Raw genomic sequence first — 20,148 nt, 5'->3', positions numbered from 1 at the left:
TGTTGGAAAACGCTATTTTGCCTGGACTATATATAGTCTGGCTTGGCAGGTTAATTCTCACCTTGAACCTCAGTCAGAACTAAATGTGCTTTTTTTTTTTTTTTTGGTAACACTTTACAATAAGGGTCCCTTAATTAACGTTAGTTAGTGCATTATTAAGCATTAATTAACTGTTTACAGATATATTAACAATCATTATTATGTATTACTTAGGGTTAGGAAACACATTAATTAATATAGCCTATTAGTAAGCAGTTAATTAATGTTTACTACTCAAAGTTAGTTAATAAATTATTAAGTAATAATAAAAGTTGAATAATGTAATTAGTTATCATTATGAATGCATACTCAGCATTAATTAACACATTTGCTTATATATTAATGCTTAATAATGTACTAACTAACGTTAATTAAGGGACCCTTATTGTAAAGTGTTACCTTTTTTTTTTTTTATAAATCTGAAGCAAATGTTGTCTGTTCCCTTCATGTTCTTCTCAGAGTTCCCCAGAATGCTTCATTTATGTGTTAAAATCACAACATTTTCTGGGGGGGATGATGCCCCCAGACCCCCCAACAAGGGTCTAGTGACTCACCTTTTTCACTCCTTCTGAGTTTACAGAGATGCATCTTCAGGTATGCACGCCTACAGGCTCACCCTTGGTTTTTTCATACCTTGTTGACGGTTTCTGCGTTTTTTCTTCTGGTCTTACTACAACTACTTCAAAGACTATGTTACCACTTAGGCTATTACATGGAGAATACCCATGGCAGCAGTTTTCCACCACACTGTCTCACACCTGGAGCTCCGTCCTGCAGGAGGCGTGACCGACCTGTCCAACCGGACAGGAAGGTCACGCTTCCTGTCCGGTTGGACAGGAAGGTCACGCTCCCGTAACACCAGCTGATAGAGCACGTCACCGTCTGACATCACAGTGACAGTTCTGAGGAAGACGGAGGAACAAACGCCGAAACCGTCAACAAGGAGTTGCATAACAGAATTCAACTTCTCAGTGAAGAACGACAGACAGATAGTTCCATTGCTTTTGGGGTTTTTTTACTTGCTTTTCACACACAAAGACAAACATGAATGACAAACATTTGTAAACTTAGCCACGCCCCCAGCAGGCAATCAGCCCATTGACAACTGCTGGGACATAGTAAAGGTGCGCTTGGTTTTCACACCAGAAGAGCTGCAACCCACTCCCGGCCGATGAGAGTGACTCCAGTCAGCTCATCACTAAGAGAGTTCAAGGGGATTAAGCAGCTGTACCGGTCTTCTCAATGAGCGAACTTTTCCATCCCTCCACAAATAAACTTCTGTGATTCGGCCAATTCTCCAGAGGTGCTTCGGCATTTTATCCTCGTAGATTAACACAACATCTCCAGTCTTTAAGTCAGAAGGTCTTTTAACAGAAGATGAGATGTGTGCAGATCTCAATTCCTTTTCGCCATCGACACCAGAACATTTTCACAATCCGTTGCCTATATCTCCAACGTTTTACCCACTGGGCTTTGAAAATTAAAAAAACACTTTGTCCAGAAAAAGGAAAAAAAGAACTAAATTATTCCATACGGTCATAATGAACTTTCATCGTGTGGTTCTGTCTGGGCTGCTAGTCTCTCACAGGTCCAGGTTCTCCACGTGGGTGTTGGTGTCTCTATCTGTCCACGTGATGTCTGCATGCACCTGCTCTTGTATGTTTCTATGTGCTGTCTCTGCATGACTGTACTGATGCTACCTGTTCTATCCTTTCCCTAGTGATTCTTTTTAATCATTGTGTTGTAATATATTGTTGTTGTTTAGGATGCCCATTGTCATGTGGCCGGGGACTTCAGCAGGATATTAACCTGCTGGCTAAAGCTAAAGCCCTTTTTACTGTCATTTGATGCAGTTGATTAATTGGGACTGTCCACGTACAATAAAACAATAAAGTAAAGTAAAGTAAAGTTTAAACCGGTCCTCTGCTGTGTCCCTGCAGACAGGGAGGAGGAGCAGAAGGAGGAGGAGCAGGAGGAGGAGCAGCAGGAGGAGGCGCTGCAGGAGGTAAGCAGGAGGCTGATCTCCAGAGAGGAGCAGCTCTTCTCTCAGGACCGACCCAGACCCAGACCCAGCAGCGAGGCCGAGGACCAGGACGAGGACGAGGACCGGCTGCAGAAGGACCTGGAGGAGCTGAAGCTGCAGATCTGGATGGCCGTCCACGACACCTTCACCTCCTCCTCCTCCTCCTCCCAGCTGCACCTCCTGAGGAGCGCCGTGGCCTCCATCCAGCAGCAGGAGGAGCAGGACCGGCGCTGGGCCGACCGGGTTCGGGACCGGGCCGAGGACAGAGTCCCCGTGTGGCGTCCTCTCAGGTGGCGCAGCACCCACAATGCACTGCTGCAGAAGATGGTGGAGTCCCGGCTGGAGGTGCAGGAGGAGGAGCTGAGTGCAACCGGACTCTCCTCCGCCCTCAAGAGGGAGGTGAGTCTTTACATTTCAAAGTCATATACCTATGTGATCTGGATGGACTTGATCTTCCAAAGAGAGACAAATACCTTCTGAGAGTGTTGCTAGTGGGGTGTAAAAAGGCTCTGACCAGAAAGTGGTTTAAAAAAGACAAACCAACAATTAATGAATGGATTGATATCATTTATAATATATATGTTATGGAGAGAATTACATTCAAACTCAAAAACCAAACTGATATTTTTGAAGAGAACTGGTTGAAATGGCTCAGCTACGTGTCGACTGTAAGACCTGATTTCATATAGATCACAAAGACAAGGCTAAACTCTTGATTAAGAAATGTTTTGCTCCATATCCTCAAGAAACATCCTTTTATGTATGATGTGGTTATGCTCGACTCCGCTGTTTAACTTAATGAACAAATCCTCCCCTTGTCATGTTATGTTTTAAGTTGTGTGTTTTTGTGCCCAGTTGGCACATAAGAAAACCAATAAAAAGTAAATAAAAAAAATTAAAGAGAGGGAGGTGAGTCCTCCAGAACAGGAGCAGAGGAAGTTCTCCAGCCGCCTCCTCACTCTGTTCACTGCAAAAACTCTACATCTTACCAAGAATATTTGTCTTATTTCTAGTCAAAACAATCTCATTATAATTAAAATAAGACTCATCACATTAAAAAGCAGCTTGTTTTTAGACACTTTTTACTTCTTTCAAGCAGATTTTCACTTGAAATAAGTAGAAAAATCTGATAGTGGAGCAAGTTTTTCTTTCTTATTACAAACACAAAAAACTTGCTTTCACTGGCAGATTTTTCTACTTATTTCAAGTGAAAATTAGTTTGAAACAAATGAAAATGATCTAAAAACAAGTTCATTTTTGGGGGATGAGTCTTAGTTTTGACTAGAAATTAGACATTTTGACAAGAAAAAGGACAAATATTCTTGGAAAGATTTTTGCAGTGTGTCGTCTCTGAGCGCTGCCGGGCTCATTCTGATAATAATCATTCCGCTTCGACATTCGGGTCCATTTTTATCATAACAAAATATTGGTGAAACTAACGAGTTTCGCAGCAGATAATGTGTTATTTAGAAGTAATTTTTTAGGTGATGAGTCTTATTCTAAGTGAAAAGAGATTAGTTTTGACAAGAAATAAGACAAATCTTCTTGGAAGGATTTAGAGATGTTGCAGTGCTCTCTGGTCTGTGCAGGTGTGTTGCCGGGGGCGACGTGTGAGGGACGACCTGCTGACGGTGGCGAGGACGGTGATTGGCTGCTACCCTCCAGAGTCGGACGTCCTCAACGTCTACGCGGCGCTCTACCACCAGAACTTCTCCGCCCGGCTCACGCAGCTCGCCACGGCCGCACTGGACCAGGACGACTGCAGCTACCTGCTGTTCTGGGTCAACCACCACTACCCACGGTGAGTCTCAGAGTCCTGGTCCTGGACCGGGACCACCACTACCCACGGTGAGTCCACATCCCAGTCCTAGTCCTGGTCCTGGACCACCACTACCCACGGTGAGTCCACATCCCTGGTCCTAGTCCTGGTCCTGGACCAGAACTACCCACGGTGAGTCCCACACTGCAAAAACTCTACATCTTTCCAAGAATATTTGTCTTATTTCTTGTCAAAATGTCTAATTTCTAGTCAAAACTAAACTCTTTTCACTTAAAATAAGACTCATCACCTAAAAATGAACTTGTTTTTAGATCATTTTCACTTGTTTCAAACTAATTTTCACTTGAAATAAGTAGAAAAATCTGCCAGTGAAAGTAATGTGACAGTTGAGGTTCCTGTCACTATGCCTCCAATTGATCATGTGCCCTGGCTACTTGGCCAAGGGGATGTCCCTTTGGGTGACTGGCAAGCGCGCATGACTCTTACCCGGGAGGTGTGGGTTCAATCCCCGCCCGGGCCCTCTTCACCTTGCCACAGTAAGTTATTTGTGCTTGTAATAAGAAAGAAAAACTTGCTCCACTATCAGATTTTTCTACTTATTTCAATTGAAAATCTGCTTGAAAGAAGTAAAAAGTGTCTTAAAAACAAGCTGCTTTTTATGTGATGAGTCTTATTTTAAGTAGAATGAGATTTGTTTTGACTAGAAATAAGACAAATATTCTTGGTAAGATTTAGAGTTTTTGCAGTGCAAGATAAGATAAGAAGACTTTTTTGTCCAGTGGTTTAAAAACACAGTGGAAATTTGCCTTTAACATCTTGGTAGTCAGCCAACAACAACAGCTGGACACATCCAGCACAGTAACAAGTAAATAGATAAACACATGAAATACAACATTACAACATCATACAACAGCTGGTTTCACTGTAGCTCAACGTTCACCTGAAGATGCTCTGGTTCAGGATCTCCACTGCAGACGGCACAAAGGACTTTTTGTACCCTGCTTCTTTAGCTGAGGGAACTCTGAGCTCCTTCCTGATGGCATCAAGACAAATGTGGAGTTGAGAGGGTGGGTGGTGTCACTGTAAATATGAGTGGCTTTTTTGGCCATAGAAGGGTTGTATATTTCCTGCCTGGTTAACTGGGTCAACTTATTCCTGTGTCTGACTGGGAGGTTCGACCGGTAGACCATGGTCAGGGTTGGTTTACTGGCGTTAAAGGGATAGTTCACCCTAGAATGATATTTCGCTCATTATCTACTCACCCTCATGTTGACTAAGGGTGATTCGCAGTAACCGCACTGACGCCGGCGCAAATCACGCGAGATTTGGACGGACCAGGAAGAGGAGCTTCGAGAAGCTTCCGCTACAAACAAGCTTAAAATATAGACTTATTTAATTTTTTTCGGGACAGTTACGCAATTTGGGGCTTCAGCACAAGACGGACATTACATACGAGCATCATGGAGGTATTTGGATGTTTTTTTGTGTGTGTTTTTTTACGAAGAGCTCTGGTGTCCCTTTGCAACCGTTGCATTGAAATGCACTGCTACGCCGAGACCCCCTGTAACTCAGAGAAGGGACGGTGGACTCTGACAATTCTTCCAGCCCTTAGTCAACATGAGGGTGAGTAGATAATGAGCGAAATATCATTCTAGGGTGAACTATCCCTTTAAAGCTCTTCAGTTGTCTGTGAAGATGCAGCCGCTGTCTAGCTTTTTTGTAAATGTTATCTGCATTTCTGTAAAAAAGTACAAAAGATAAAAAGTACAAGAGGCAGGACTATGACAATAAAACACCTTGACATCTTACACAAAACATATATGAAGGACAAGACATACATCAACCAGCAGTTAACTGACCACAAACGGTTAAAAGAGTGGGTAAGAGACCAACAGATTACTGAGGAGTTATAAAGAGCTACAGTGCTAGTTAAAGAGCTATGTGCTAGTTAAAGTGCTACAGTGCTAGTTAAAGAGCTATGTGCTAGTTAAAGTGCTACAGTGCTAGTTAAAGAGCTATGTGCTAGTTAAAGAGCTACAGTGCTAGTTAAAGAGCTATGTGCTAGTTAAAGAGCTACAGTGCTAGTTAAAGAGCAGTGCTAGTTAAAGAGCTACAGTGCTAGTTAAAGAGCTATGTGCTAGTTAAAGTGCTACAGTGCTAGTTAAAGAGCTACAGTGCTAGTTAAAGAGCTACAGTGCTAGTTAAAGTGCTACAGTGCTAGTTAAAGAGCTACAGTGCTAGTTAAAGAGCCATGTGCTAGTTAAAGTGCTACAGTGCTAGTTAAAGAGCTACAGTGCTAGTTAAAGAGCTACAGTGCTAGTTAAAGTGCTACAGTGCTAGTTAAAGAGCTACAGTGCTAGTTAAAGAGCTACAGTGCTAGTTAAAGTGCTACAGTGCTAGTTAAAGAGCTACAGTGCTAGTTAAAGAGCTATGTGCTAAAGTGCTGTTTGCTAAAGTGACGAGTGCATATCCTGTCTTGTGCAAATCTTCAGACCTTTACTCATATGTTACGAGAGCATGTGTCTAGCTGTTTTGTAAATGTTGTCTGCATTTCCCTGAAAGGTGAGGTTGTTGTCTATGGTTGTGCCAAGATATTTAAACTCACTGACCTGCACCACATCCTCCCCTCTCATGCCAACAGGCCTGAAGATAGACCCCGTGCATTCTGCTCCGGCCCTATCTCCCAAACACATCTCCTTGGTCCTGAACCAGGTCTGGGTCTCAGTCTGAATCCGTTGTGATGGTTAGTTCAGTCAGTTCACAATGACAGGATTCAATCTGAGACTCTGCAGAAACTCACTCAGTAGCTACCCAACTGGTTCAGTTTAGTTTAGTTTAGTTTGGTTTGGTTTAGTTTAGTTTAGTTTAGTTTAGTTTAGTTTAGTTTAGTTTAGTTTAGTTCAGTTCTGTTCAGTTCTGGTTTGAGTTTAGTTTAGTTGAGTTTAGTTGAGTTCAGTTTTAGTTTTAGTTTTAGTTTTAGTTTTAGTTGAGTTGAGTTGAGTTGAGTTGAGTTGAGTTGAGTTGAGTTGAGTTGAGTTTAGTTTAGTTTAGTTTAGTTTAGTTTAGTTTAGTTTAGTTTAGTTTAGTTTAGTTTAGTTTAGTTTAGTTTAGTTCAGTTCAGTTCAGTTCAATTTTGTTTAGTTTAGTTTAGTTTAGTTCAGTTCAGTTTAATTTAGTTTAGTTTAGTTTAGTTTAGTTTAGTTTAGTTTAATTTAGTTTAGTTACTTCATTGTCTATTTGGGAGAAATGTGTCTGTTCACATATAACAGAACACACAGAAACATAGAAACACAGAAACACAGAAATGATAACCACAGTCCTTCCATCTCACAAACCTCACAAACACAAACACACATTGTCTCCTTTGTCCTACTGCACTTCTCTTCTTCTATTACACTTCCCCGTTCTATCCTTATTGTTGTTGCACAATTCCTCTGAAAGGCTCCAAAACAACACACACACACACACACACACACACACACACACACACACACACACACACACACACACACACACACACACACACACACACACACACACACACAACATCAGCTCGTTCTGGCTGTGGAGGATGTGATTTGGATGTGATTTGGGTCACAAGTGCTTCCTCCCGTGTCCTCATTGACATCCCCCCCCCCCCCCCCCCCCCCCGAAGGGAGGATGGGTGTCAGCCCCCCCCCCCCCCCCCCCCCCCCCCCCCTCCTGAAGGGAGGATGGGTGTCACATGTCAAGTAGTATTTATCCTGCTCGTCCAATCCAAATTCAGGAGTTGTGCTTTTAATTTAACAGTCAAGTTACCAAACCAAGTTGTGATCGACGTATAAAACAACGACATGAAGTCTCTGTTTGAAACATTTTTTGAAAAGGTCCATGTCCATAGATGATATTTTGGTATGATAACCCTGATAACCCATCCTGAGTGGCAGCTTTATGACAGTTATCAGCTCATAAAGTTATCAGCCCCCTGCAGTAAATAGGCCTCTAAACGCTGGGGGCAAATCCTGTCTTATGTAAATCTTCAGACTTTTACTCATACGTTATGAGAGCATGTTTGAAGTGAATGTTTGGTTTTAAAGTGTACAATCCTAGCTTTCATTTAGACCTAGTTTTGGGCCGATCTAAAAAAAAAAATAAAGGCCACATGGTCAAAGGTCAAAGGTCAATCTGCCTCAACAAACTATTTTTCCACTATTTTCACCTAAACTGTAATCATCATCATCATCATCATCATCATCATCATCATCATGACTCTAGTCCAGAGTGTGGCGGTGGCGTTGGTTTGAGCCACAACGTGTGTGTGTGTGTGTGTGTGTGTGTGTGTGTGTGTGTGTGTGTGTGTGTGTGTGTGTGTGTGTGTGTGTGTGTGTGTCCACAGCGACGTGTTGCAGCATGAGGAGCTGCGGGGGAAGGTGAAGACGGCCTGTCTGGGCTCTCTGCTGCTGCAGGAACATCTGGACCGACTGGAGGACCAGTACCTGAGCCACCGAGAGGTCAGAACCGCCACAGCACCGCCACAGCACCGCTCCAACACCGGTCACGTCACAGATCATTCTGATCAGCATCATTCAGACCGCTCAGAGAGCTGAGTATTGGTCGTAAAGGGACAGTTCAACATTTAGTCAAATTGGCCCATTGCCATAATCCCTATAGTCATAGCAGCAGTAGGTTCGTTACCTTTAATTGTCGGTGCAAGCTGTTTTTAGAACGGCGGAGCAGAGCCGTGAGCTGCTCAGAGCTACGCTACAGAGGCTCATTATGGGATTTCTTGGTTTCCCTCAACAAACTCATCAAATACACAATCCAACAACTCCACAACGCTCTGGTGGACAAGTTGTGAGCTGCACATTCACCACACTATGAGATAATAACACAACGTTACCACACAGAGTTGTTTTAGAGGGAAATACAGAGACTGATGATGACAAACTGTCCCTGAAGGCAACGTGCATCAGAGGTTTTGCATGAATTTCCCTCTAAAACAACTCTGTGTGGTAACGTTGTGTTATTATCTCATAGCGTGGTGAATGTGCAGAGCGTCAGAGGTGACATCACAGGGTGACATCACAGATGACATCATCCTGTCTCTCCCTCAGGACAAGGTGAAGCTGTGGCTGCACACGGCTCTGAAGAAGGAGGAGGAGAGCTGGCTGACGGGCAGCTCACCTGAGCTCATCGACACGTACTACTTCAGCCCGCTGGCCATCGATGTCATCCAGGTGAGACAGTCAGCAGACACAGGTGAGACACAGGTTAGTTAACCAGGTGAGTACAGGTTGACTGGCCTGTGGTCAGCTGATGGTGTCTTGTCTCCAGGTATGTATGTGTATGTGTTTGAATGTGTGATGAGAGTGAGAGAGTGTATGTGCTGTTAGTCCCTATTGTGCACTTTATGATTTGGCGCTCCTGTTTCCCTGCTTTATTAGTGCATTCTGTACATTTTTTAAATATTATGGTTATTATGTCTTATTTCAATTAATCTTAATATTGTATCTGTTTAGCACTTTACCTGCCCAGGGACGACAGGCGGAAATTAGCAATTGTTGCTATAACCTGGCTCAGAGCATCTCTTCTTGTTTTACAAGATTAATGTTTTTTTTTTGTGCATTGTCCCTGTTTTAAATAAATAAATTCAATCAATCAATCAATCAATCAATCAATCAATCAATCAATCAATCAATCAATCAATCAATCAATCAATCAATCAATCAATCAATCAATCAGGTGATGATGTCATGTGTCTTGTCTCCAGGTGGTGGACGGCTCCCTGACTGAGTTCACCTGTGTGATCAGAGACCAGAGTCAGAGTCAGAGGATCACGGCTCACCTGGAGGCCTTCCTCAGCAGGTATAGGCCCCGCCCACCTGGTGGCTAGGCCCCGCCCACTGGTAGCTAGGCCCCGCCCACTTGGTGGCTAGGCCCCGCCCACCTGGCGGCTAGGCCCCGCCCACTGGTAGCTAGGCCCCGCCCACTTGGTGGCTAGGCCCCGCCACCTGGTAGCTCGCTCCGTCTCCCCTCTGGTCTAAATTGCACCAGTCCACACATACAAAATGGTGCAATGTAGACCCAGAGACTGTGTCAATACTGAGGCAAGATGCAACAGTAGAAAGTGCAATAATGATTTATTACTTTGTATGAACTATGAACTTAGTGGTACTGTCTGTAAGTGATCTCTGTTGGTTGTGTGTGTGAGTATGTGAAATGTAGCCTCGTCAACCAGCCGCTCCAGGAAATACATTTCATCTCATTCTGAGGGAGAGTCTGGCCTCATCCCCGCTGTAAACGTTTGGCCTGAAACCCTCAGAAGGCCTAAGAGCCAATCAGCACGTTGGCCAATCAGGGACCGACTGGTGCAAAGCCCCGTCACTATACCAACTTGCTGATTGGCTGAATGGGGTTGTCTGTCAACGCTACTACTCCCACCCAGCTCCAAACGCTGACATGGGGGATGAGGCCAGACTCTCTGAGAAATGAGATGAGATGAAATGAAATGAAATGCGTTTCCGGGAGCGGCTGGTTTACGAGGCTGTGTGAAATGTTGAATGGTTTTAAAATCTGTTTTGCAGGATGTACAGCATTGATTGTCCAAGACAATTTTCCCTCCGGGGACATTAAAGTTTATTTGGTAACACTTTACAATAAGGGTCCCTTAATTAACGTTAATTAGTACATTATTAAGCATTAATATATGAACTAATGTATTCATTAATGCTGAGTAATGCATACTAATTACATTATTCAACTTTTAAATGTATTAACTAACTTTGAGTAGTAAACATTAATTAACTGCTTACTAATAGGCTACATGTGTTTCCTAATCCTAAGTGATACATAATAATGATTGTTAATATATCTGTAAACAGTTAATTAATACTTAATAATGTACTAACTAACGTTAATTAAGGGACCCTTATTGTAAAGTGTTACCGTTTATTTATTTTTTTTATTGTGAAAAACAAGACAAACAACATAACGGACATACAGCAATGGATACAGAAAATGTGCGTGTGTAGTTTGAGTGCAGTGTAGTGTGGTGGTGTAATAGTGCAAAGACAAGGAAAGAAATTAAAGAATCACGACGGTGACCTAGGTCTCAACAACAAAAACGATACAAAGGGTAGTAGGGACAACAGCTATGACAGCAAACATATAGCAAACATAACAGTACTGATGACAGCATTCATTCTGGAGGTGAGAAGGAAGAAAAGGGGACAGCCGGGATCAAGGATGAAAGAATGAAAAAAAAAAGTGTATTTAGATTTGACTGATTGATGTGAGGTGAGTCACCGTGTCCTCTCTGTGTCTCTGTGATCAGCTACAGGAAGAGTCTGGAGGAGTTTGTGAAGGGAAACCATGGCAACGTGCACTCGGTGGTCAAAGCTCAGCTGGTGTGTGAGGAGCAGCTCAGGTGAGGCGGCCTTCACCTGTAGCTACACTCTGCTCTGCTGCTGGGGGCGGGGCCGGGCTCTGATTGGCTGTGTCTGCCTCCTCAGGGATTACATCACCGGTCCAACAGGAAGTCTGTCTGAGCAGCAGAGACCCGTCTGTCTGGAGGCGCTGTCCGCCCTGAAGGATTGTGGGTACAGGTGTCTCACCGGTCCCGTCCACACGGAGCTGAAGGTACACATGATGTCACTGTGGTGATGTCATAGTGATGTGTGATGGTCACCCTGCTTTCCCTCCAAGGTCTCAGATCTCCTTTTGTTTACTACCCATTTGTGTATTTTCATGTCTAAACCTTGTAATTGACCTCTGGCTAAGCCCCGCCCCCAAACACGAAGAGCCAATCACAGTGCACATAGCTAGCCCATACACTCGGACATTCTCTCTCCATTGAAATGCATTGCAGTTAGTCAGTTTTCATCCGTTTTTATATGTTTTTTCTTGACATTTTAAGTTTAAATGGTCAAACGGTGTTCATGGGGTACATGCAGCTCTGACACTAGGTATCCTGAGAGGCCACGGGGGGATTTTTTGAACCTTTTCCCAGCCACATCTCAACGGAGAGAAGTGTCTGCTCTGGATAAAGTTATGCAGTAGACCACAACACCAACTAAACCTGGATAAACTTAACAAGGATGTCTACATCTGTTCTAAGTTAAGTCAACAACGTATTTGAGGCAACATATTGTCAGAGATGTTTAGATGTTAGCCAGCATCACAACTAAGCATAAAGTCCGCTAGCTTAATGCTAACGTATAATGTAAAACTCCATAGACAGGCTAACAGAAATTAGCCCGTCGCTATCGGCGTTTCGTGGCAACCGACAGCCATAGCAGTAAAGCTAAGTGAAGTTTTGGTGACTTCCAGATGATATTTAATCTTTCTGTCTCTCCTGTGAAATGTCTCTACGGTGACAGCTGTTGCCATAGCAACTGTCACCCAATGTTGACTGTTTGTCCCAGTGAGTGGAGGGGGCGGGGCTTAGCCAGAGGTCAAGTTTCAGAGACACCCAACCTCTCACTTTCTCATGATAAACTCAAACCCATTTGTATTTTAAATTGCGTTGATTAGACTCTTAATCACACTCCAGGATGTCGGTGCCGATACTGTGAAAGACCAGAGTGTGAACAGACATCCTGAGTCGGGGGCCGACCCCTCAGCAGACAAAGGGATGTGGAATATACCTGAGGGGGCGTTCCTCAGGTAGAAATGTTTAGGTCTCCCCATCGTCTTAGTCTTTTCTTTACCATGACCACTCGGTGAGGACTGACCTTTCTTTACAACCATCAGGGTGAGGACTGACCTTTCTTTGCAAGGAAATGAAATCATGTCGGCCGGCGAAGTCTGTATTTCATTATTCACCAACAGCAAACGGCTAAAAACGTCCACGACAGATGTCACTGTGGTGATGTCATAGTGATGTCACTGTAGTCGCCCCGGTAACGGCTCACCTGTGTGTCCAGGTGTGTTTCAGAGACCTGTGGACCGGCGCCTGGTTGGACGGTTCTCGTCCTGTCGTCCCCTCGCTGCTGGACGCTCTGAGCCGACACCTGAGGCCGGTCCTCACTCACCTGAAGCCGTCCTGCTCTCAGGTGAGGACCACGCTGTCCACCTGTCTGTCTCTCTGACACCTGTCTGTCTGTGTCTCTGTCATTTTCATTTTTTTATTAGTTTATTTCAGTGCACCACTAATCAACAGAGTTAAAAGAGAAACTGTCAGTGGGCCAGAGTTAGAGCCAACAAGGCTAGTTCTCCTCCGTTGTCCCTGGCCAGATGTTAAATGCAACCTAGAAGACAAAAAAAGGGGCAACAATTAAGTACTTTCAAAACACAACTTACATAACAATCTACCTAGTAAAAGCTCATAATAATAACAAGTAAAACAGGTAAGAAGTCTGACATACAACATAACAAAAGCTCATGGCAGCAGACATAACATGCAGACAGGGAGAAGAAGAGCGAGAGAAAGCAAGAGAGGAAAGTAGCTAGAAACACATGCAAGTAGCACACAGAGCTAAGACATTAGCACACAGAGCTAAGACATTAGCACACAGAGCTAAAACATTAGCACACAGAGCTAAAACATTAGCACACAGAGCTAAAACAGTAGCACACAGAGCTAAAACAGTAGCACACAGAGCTAAGACATTAGCACACAGAGCTAAAACATTAACACACATAGCTAAAACATTAACACACAGAGCTAAGACATTAGCACAAACAATATCAGACATTACAAGGCAGGACATGAAATGGCATTAGGCAAGAAAACCAAAGCTAACAAACAGGAAAAAAACAAAACAGGACATATAATTACAAGCATTGAGAAACAGCACAAGTAGTGATTGATTAGTGATTTACATGATTAGTGATTACATGATTGATTATTGATTAACCACTGCCTTAACTGTCTTTTAAAAGAATAGTGAGTGTTTGATTCTCTAATCAACTCCACCTGTCTCTCTGACACCTGTCCACCTGTCTGTCTGTCTCTCCACCTGTCTGTCTGTCCACCTGTCTGTCCACCTGTCTGTCTGTCCGTCAGGCCGTGCTGAGCGAGCTGCACCAGGACCTGGTCGTCCGGTACGTGAAGAGGATGATGAAGTCCAGGATGAAGAGCAGAGAGCAGCAGGTGGGCGGAGCTCAGCGGATGAAGCAGGACGCGGAGACCATCGACGACTGCTTCACAGAGATGGTGAGACACACACACACACACACACACAGACACACACACACACACACACACACACACACACACACACACACACACACACACACAGAGGGGGCGTGGCCACCAGGTGAGTCTGACCCGGTTCTGACCCGGTGTCGGTACCAAATGTGTCCGGGGGCGGCGACTGGCGATGACGTGGCGCATCGTGATTGGTCGTGAGGATTTATACAAGTCGTAGTAGACGACAGTGAGCTGTTTATATTTTCTAATGATACATTAAACATTTACACAACTAACAGTGACCAAAATGATTAAAATACTGTAATTAGCGCAGACGGGCGTTCACCAACGTTTGTTTGACGTTGCCATGGAGATCTGAGCCTAATCTGGAGAGAGTGTGTTGTTGAGCCATAGACAGAGACAGGTCTGGAACTAAGTTCATTTTCTCCTGATGTGTCTGAAAGTTGTTTCATTTTCATGTCAAACTGTTGAGAAGAGATGTGTCTGTGACAGATGAGTCCAGTATTTACTATAGACCAGAGCGGCTTTTTTATGCAAATGAGAATGACTGATGCATCCTGGGTAATTTAGGGGCAGCGCCCGGCATCCCTCCATTGAAAAGTTCAGCCTAACTGTCTTGACAAACTAACAAAAAGTTGTCTATTAACAGGCTGTTTACAGACAACACTGAGCCAAAACCTCCCGGTGATTCCACCAAATACGTGTAGATGTCTGGGTCAGACATTTCTGGCCACTGTGTGGAGTCATTGATCACTGTGGGAGGCTAAAGGAGCATACCGTAGATTCATTCAGACATTTCTGGCCACTGTGTGGAGTCATTGATCACTGTGGGAGGCTAAAGGAGCATACCGTAGATTCATTCATTGTAGTTTTTCAAGATAGCGTGAACGGTGGGTTTCAAAGAGGGTGTCAAAATAATTATGAGACATAGTGCTACAAAAGAAACAAAAAATAAAACATTCAAATTGATTGTTAGTTAGTCTACGCTCCATCAAAACACAAAAAGCCACTGAGTGCAATGTAAAAATGCCGGGCGCTGCCCCTAAATTACCCAGGATGCATCAGTCATTCTCATTTGCATAAAAAAGCCGCTCTGGTCTATGGAGCGAAGTGACTAACGTAGCTAACATCCGCGGTAGCATCCAAGTAACACATTACGCCACCACGACCAATCACCATGTGCCACGTCATCGCCAGTCGCCGCCCCGGACACATCTGGTACCGACACTGGTTGTGACCGGTTCTGACTGGTTCTGACCCAGTTCTGACCGGTTCTGTCCTCAGGGCTGCCTCGGGCCTCTGTGGTCCAGCCAGGTTCTGCTCAGCATGGTCGAGGTTCACCGTCTGCAGGATCCAGGGAGCATCCAGCTGGAGATGGTCAGTCTGGCCCGGAGCTTCCCAGACCTCAGGTACGGATAGATAGATAGATAGATAGATAGATAGATAGATAGATAGATAGATAGATAGATAGATAGATAGATAGATAGATAGATAGATAGATAGATAGATAGATAGATAGATAGATGGAGATAGAGAGATAGATAGAGAGATAGATAGATAGATAGATAGATACTTTATTGTCCCACTGAGGCTCCATGCCGCCAGACCCATCAACCACATACACGAATACACATAAAACGCCATAGAGAGCACACAATAAGAATTACAAAGAACACAATAGATCCTAAAAATATCTATTATTATATTTTAAGCTCCTGTTCAGAACAGCTACTGACAGAGGCACCATGAGTTCTTGTTAGTCTGATTCAGGTGTTTCAGGTGAGTGGTCAGCTCTGCCTCTGGACCAGTTAGATTAGATTAGATTAGATTGTGGAGGTAAAACATGAAAGGTCACTGTGACCTCACACACACACACACACGGAGCTGAAGGTGTGTGTACCTGTGCACACCTGTCTGAAGCTGGAGACACACTACACGATTTTTTTGCCTGATTTTACCCACGATGGGGTCTAGTCTGCACCAGTCGGCTCTAGTTGGGGACAGTCGGCATGGCGACAGTCGGCCTGGTGAGTCGGAGCAGAACTCTGTTAGTGTGTGAGGAGAACAGACACCACCCGACCTGAGTCACAACAGTTCAGACATGTTTGATGTTTGGTCGTGTGAACTGTGAATTACTTCCTCTAATAAAGTGACTCACAAGTTAAAAACTCAACTAACCACATCTACAACTACACACTACGACTCTCTTCAACGGTCTCTCCCGCCAGAGTGTGGTGCGTTCAGGTGCCTTCAGTTGGTTTGACAGATGGTGTCGTCTGCGCTCCCTCATCTAAGGTTGTATTTTCTCATCAGGCAGAGGGACTGGTCATGAAAACAAGCTTACTTAGCTAACTCGGGTGCATTTACATTTGTTTTTACATTGTTTTATTAATGTACATTGTCCCTTGTCAAATAAATGAAACTGAAACTGAATCTGGAGAAGTCGTTCGTCATAGCAACCTGCTGAAGCCAGTCTGTTAGTGTGTAGTACTCGTAGTCTGTAGTGTGTCCCCGGCTTCACACACACTCACTGGAGCTGTGACCTCGATCCGCTGTGAGGGAAAAGAGAAAAAAACTGGTTGCCGTGGCGACGGCGGGTGTGGCCAGGCGAGGCTCAGGTATCACGGGTGTGTCACGCACACGCACACGGAAAAATACTGAGTTTATTGTGTCAACATGTCTGACACTGAGCAGAGTCCTGGTCTGAGAGGAATCCTGGTCTGGAACCAGAGTCACTGGACCTGGACTCTGGCTGTATTCTAAACCATACTGCTAGTACGTACTGATTTGGCCAAAATGCAGTATGTAGGATAAAGTATGCAGTATGCGAACAAAAGCTAAATCTGCAGTATGCAAAAAGTTCCCGGATGTCGTAGTGATTCATAAATCTCTCCAGTATCTGACCAGTCTACATTGTACTGTATCCCACAATGCAATGCTCCCCTGACGTCTAACCGTAACCAAAGACGGTAGTGTAGCCGTGGACCGTAACTATAGTTTAATAAAATAAACCTTACTGCAGACTGATGTGTTGATAGTAAAACATGTATTTCTTGATGTAAATGTGGTGGTTTGTGTCCGTAGGCTCCAGAGCCCCGAGGCAGCGCTGCTCTTCTGTCCAATACACACAGGAAGCTTCACTTTACATTCACACTAACTAATGCTACTGATACAGCTGTTAGATTTCATCACTGAGACCAACATTTATCTCCTAGAAATACTTTAACCAGCCGGTGGTAAACCTCTAAAAACCTGCGGGTAAGTTAATTAGCGATGGTTTTCTCCCCCGGGATGAGGACGGAGGTTGGCCGGCCGAGCAGCTCTGCAGACCGGCTGCTGTCTCTGTGATGTCCCGGTCGCTGCAGAGCTTCACTTCTCTGAAAAACATCGGAGCAAACTTCTAACCAGCCGTCGTTTGGATCAACTGGCCATAGATTTGGGATCTAAACAGTTACTTTCTCACATGAAAACATATTAAAACTTAATAAAGTTACGTAATAACAGCGCTAGAGCGGGAAATAAAACAGCTTTACACCTGTTTTACAGCTACTGCTACCGGTTGCTGTGAAATGCATTCTGGGAAACTTGTATACTGTTACTGCGATGAGAACGGTGTCGGTCTGATGAAGTAGCAGACTGAATCCTACATCCAGTATGCAGTATTCAGTACTGTAGCATCCCCGGCTAAATGATGGTCGGACTCTCAAACTGATGGTTCACAGTGTTTTATTCCTTGGACCGTATTCAATGCAAACACACCGTAAGAGCTATGAAAAGAAGAAAACAAAATACAGTTACCTTTACTCTTACTTGAAATTACCTTTAACTGCCTTTATCACAATCATGTAAGTTGACCTTTTATCTAATAAGCTTATTGTAGACTCACAGGTTTTACTCCATGAATTTAAATATATATTTTAACTGCTACGATTGATGTTACAGTCATGAGGGAAAATTCACATTTTAACTGAAAGACAACCTCACATAGAGTGCAATATAAAACAGTATTTAACATGAAATTAGCATTTTTAACCGTTCGTTTTTAACCCAATAAACAGTTTTTAACCTTAGCAGACCTTATATAAAACAGACAAAATAGCCTACGTCCTGTTGCATTAATAAAACAACCAACAAGTTAGCTTATAGCTTCATCTCACTTCAATACAGACCGACACGGCAGCTTGCCGATGCTAATAGTAGCTACCGCTAACCACAATACGTTTTATGCATGAAAATATCCACGGCAACCAAACTCGAGCCGGACATAAATATAGCATGAAATGGTAACAAAACAAACCTTGTGCCCCTTATTAGCCAGGTGCTAGGGCGTTTCATGTGGGTTAGGCACACTTTGCTTGCTTTTAGCATTGAATCCTTTAGCCTTTAGCCTTTAGCCTTGCAGACATACTTTTCCTTCTGCCGGTAAACTCCGAAGCACCGGATGTGTACGAGGTCTCGGCGAGACGCCTTCAAAATAAAAGCACTGAATATCCGTCTGCTTAATGTATAAAAAATAAAAGCCTGGCTTTATAGAATGTTACTAAGTAAACATAAAAACACATTTATAAAAATACTATGCTCATATTAAAGGTCATTTACAAGTACATACTAACGCAGTAGTAGGCAGTACGGTAGTATGTGGTTTCAAAAACAGTCTCTGATGTGACCAGCTCCAGAAGCCCCTCCCCTCTCTGTCCTCGTGGTCACGTGACCAGCTCCAGAAGCCCCTCCCCTCTCTGTCCTCGTGGTCACGTGACCAGCTCTGAAGCCCCTCCCCTCTCTGTCCTCGTGGTCACGTGACCAGCTCCAGAAGCCCCTCCCCTCTCTGTCCTCGTGGTCACGTGACCAGCTCCAGAAGCCCCTCCCCTCTCTGTCCTCGTGGTCACGTGACCAGCTCAGAAGCCCCTCCCCTCTCTGTCCTCGTGGTCACGTGACCAGCTCAGAAGCCCCTCCCCTCTCTGTCCTCGTGGTCACGTGACCAGCTCAGAAGCCCCTCCCCTCTCTGTCCTCGTGGTCACGTGACCAGCTCCAGAAGCCCCTCCCCTCTCTGTCCTCGTGGTCACGTGACCAGCTCAGAAGCCCCTCCCCTCTCTGTCCTCGTGGTCATGTGACCAGCTGAGACTCAGGTAGCCTATTGAACTCTGTTCCCTCTCTCCTCAGTGACGTTCACGTGTCGGCGCTGCTGTCTCTGAAAACCGGCCTATCAGCTGCTGACGTTCGCTCCATCAGGAAGAGCGTGGAGGAGAACCGCCTGCTCGATGTGTCCACCAATCAGAGCCCTCCGTTCTTCTCCAAGGTCAAAGTCAAATGGATCCACGAGAAGAGGAATAAGATGGGACTGTAGTGTTTACATTAGCCTGCTAGCATGTTAGCCTCTTAATGTGTTAGCATGTTAGCCTCTTACTGTAATGTGTTAGCATGTCAGCATGTCCGCCTTTTAATGTATTAGTATGTTAGCATATTAGCCTTTTAATGTGTTAGCCTGAAGCCTTTTTTTAAACGTGTTAGCATGTTAGCCTTTTAATGTGTTAGCATGTCAGCATGTTAGCCTTTTAATGTATTAGTATGTTAGCATATTAGCCTTTTAATGTGTTAGCCTGAAGCCTTTTTTTAAACTTGTAAGCATGTTAGCCTTTTTAAAAATGTGTTAGCATGTTAAACTTTTAATGTATTAGCATGTTAGCCTTTTTTTTATATTAGTGTTAGGGGTGCAACGATACCACTTTTTTCCAAAACGAGTAGCGTAGCCTACCTACTTGCATTTGAGTACTCACCGATACCGATACCAAATTACACCATTACACATAAAGTTACTTTGAATTTTTAAAACATTTTTCCATATTGTCTGTTATTTGAAAAACGTTCCTCAGTAGGGTTATGGCTTACATTTAATGAAGATCTAAAATTCAGTAGCCTACCGGTATCTCAAAAAGAAGAGGGTTATATTACAAAAAAGACCAATTTAAAGGGACAACGAGGAGTTTCTATTCGGTTATAAAAAAGTCTCACGTTAATGTGGATGAATCTCCGCTACCCGCACTTGTTAATGGGCCCATTTTCGATAAATATATCGATTTGTCTCTATCGTTATTTTGTTATTATTAGTGGTGGCGGAAATGCTGGTCGAGCCGACCAGCGTTTCCTTCGTGGCGAGTTATGAGAATAACGCCGCAG

General features: G+C 44.0%; 1 protein-coding gene across 1 annotated transcript; it reads left to right on the top strand.

Annotated features, from left to right (window-relative positions):
• Positions 1-764: 764 nt before the first annotated feature.
• LOC311007049 (tumor necrosis factor alpha-induced protein 2-like) lies at positions 765-19,318 on the top strand (the record flags this gene model as incomplete). Its single annotated transcript, XM_084000131.1, has 13 exons — positions 765-880; positions 2,107-2,461; positions 3,652-3,863; positions 8,218-8,332; positions 8,936-9,058; positions 9,592-9,686; positions 11,155-11,247; positions 11,333-11,459; positions 12,373-12,485; positions 12,757-12,874; positions 13,828-13,977; positions 15,259-15,383; positions 19,135-19,318. 13 exons carry the CDS (start codon positions 765-767, stop codon positions 19,316-19,318), a joined length of 1,926 nt encoding a protein of 641 aa, XP_083856257.1.
• Positions 19,319-20,148: the final 830 nt, after the last annotated feature.

This window comes from Trachurus trachurus, assembly GCF_905171665.1.
Source record: "Trachurus trachurus genome assembly, chromosome: 24".
Taxonomy (NCBI): domain Eukaryota; kingdom Metazoa; phylum Chordata; class Actinopteri; order Carangiformes; family Carangidae; genus Trachurus; species Trachurus trachurus.
This window is presented reverse-complemented; position numbering and strand designations above follow the sequence as displayed.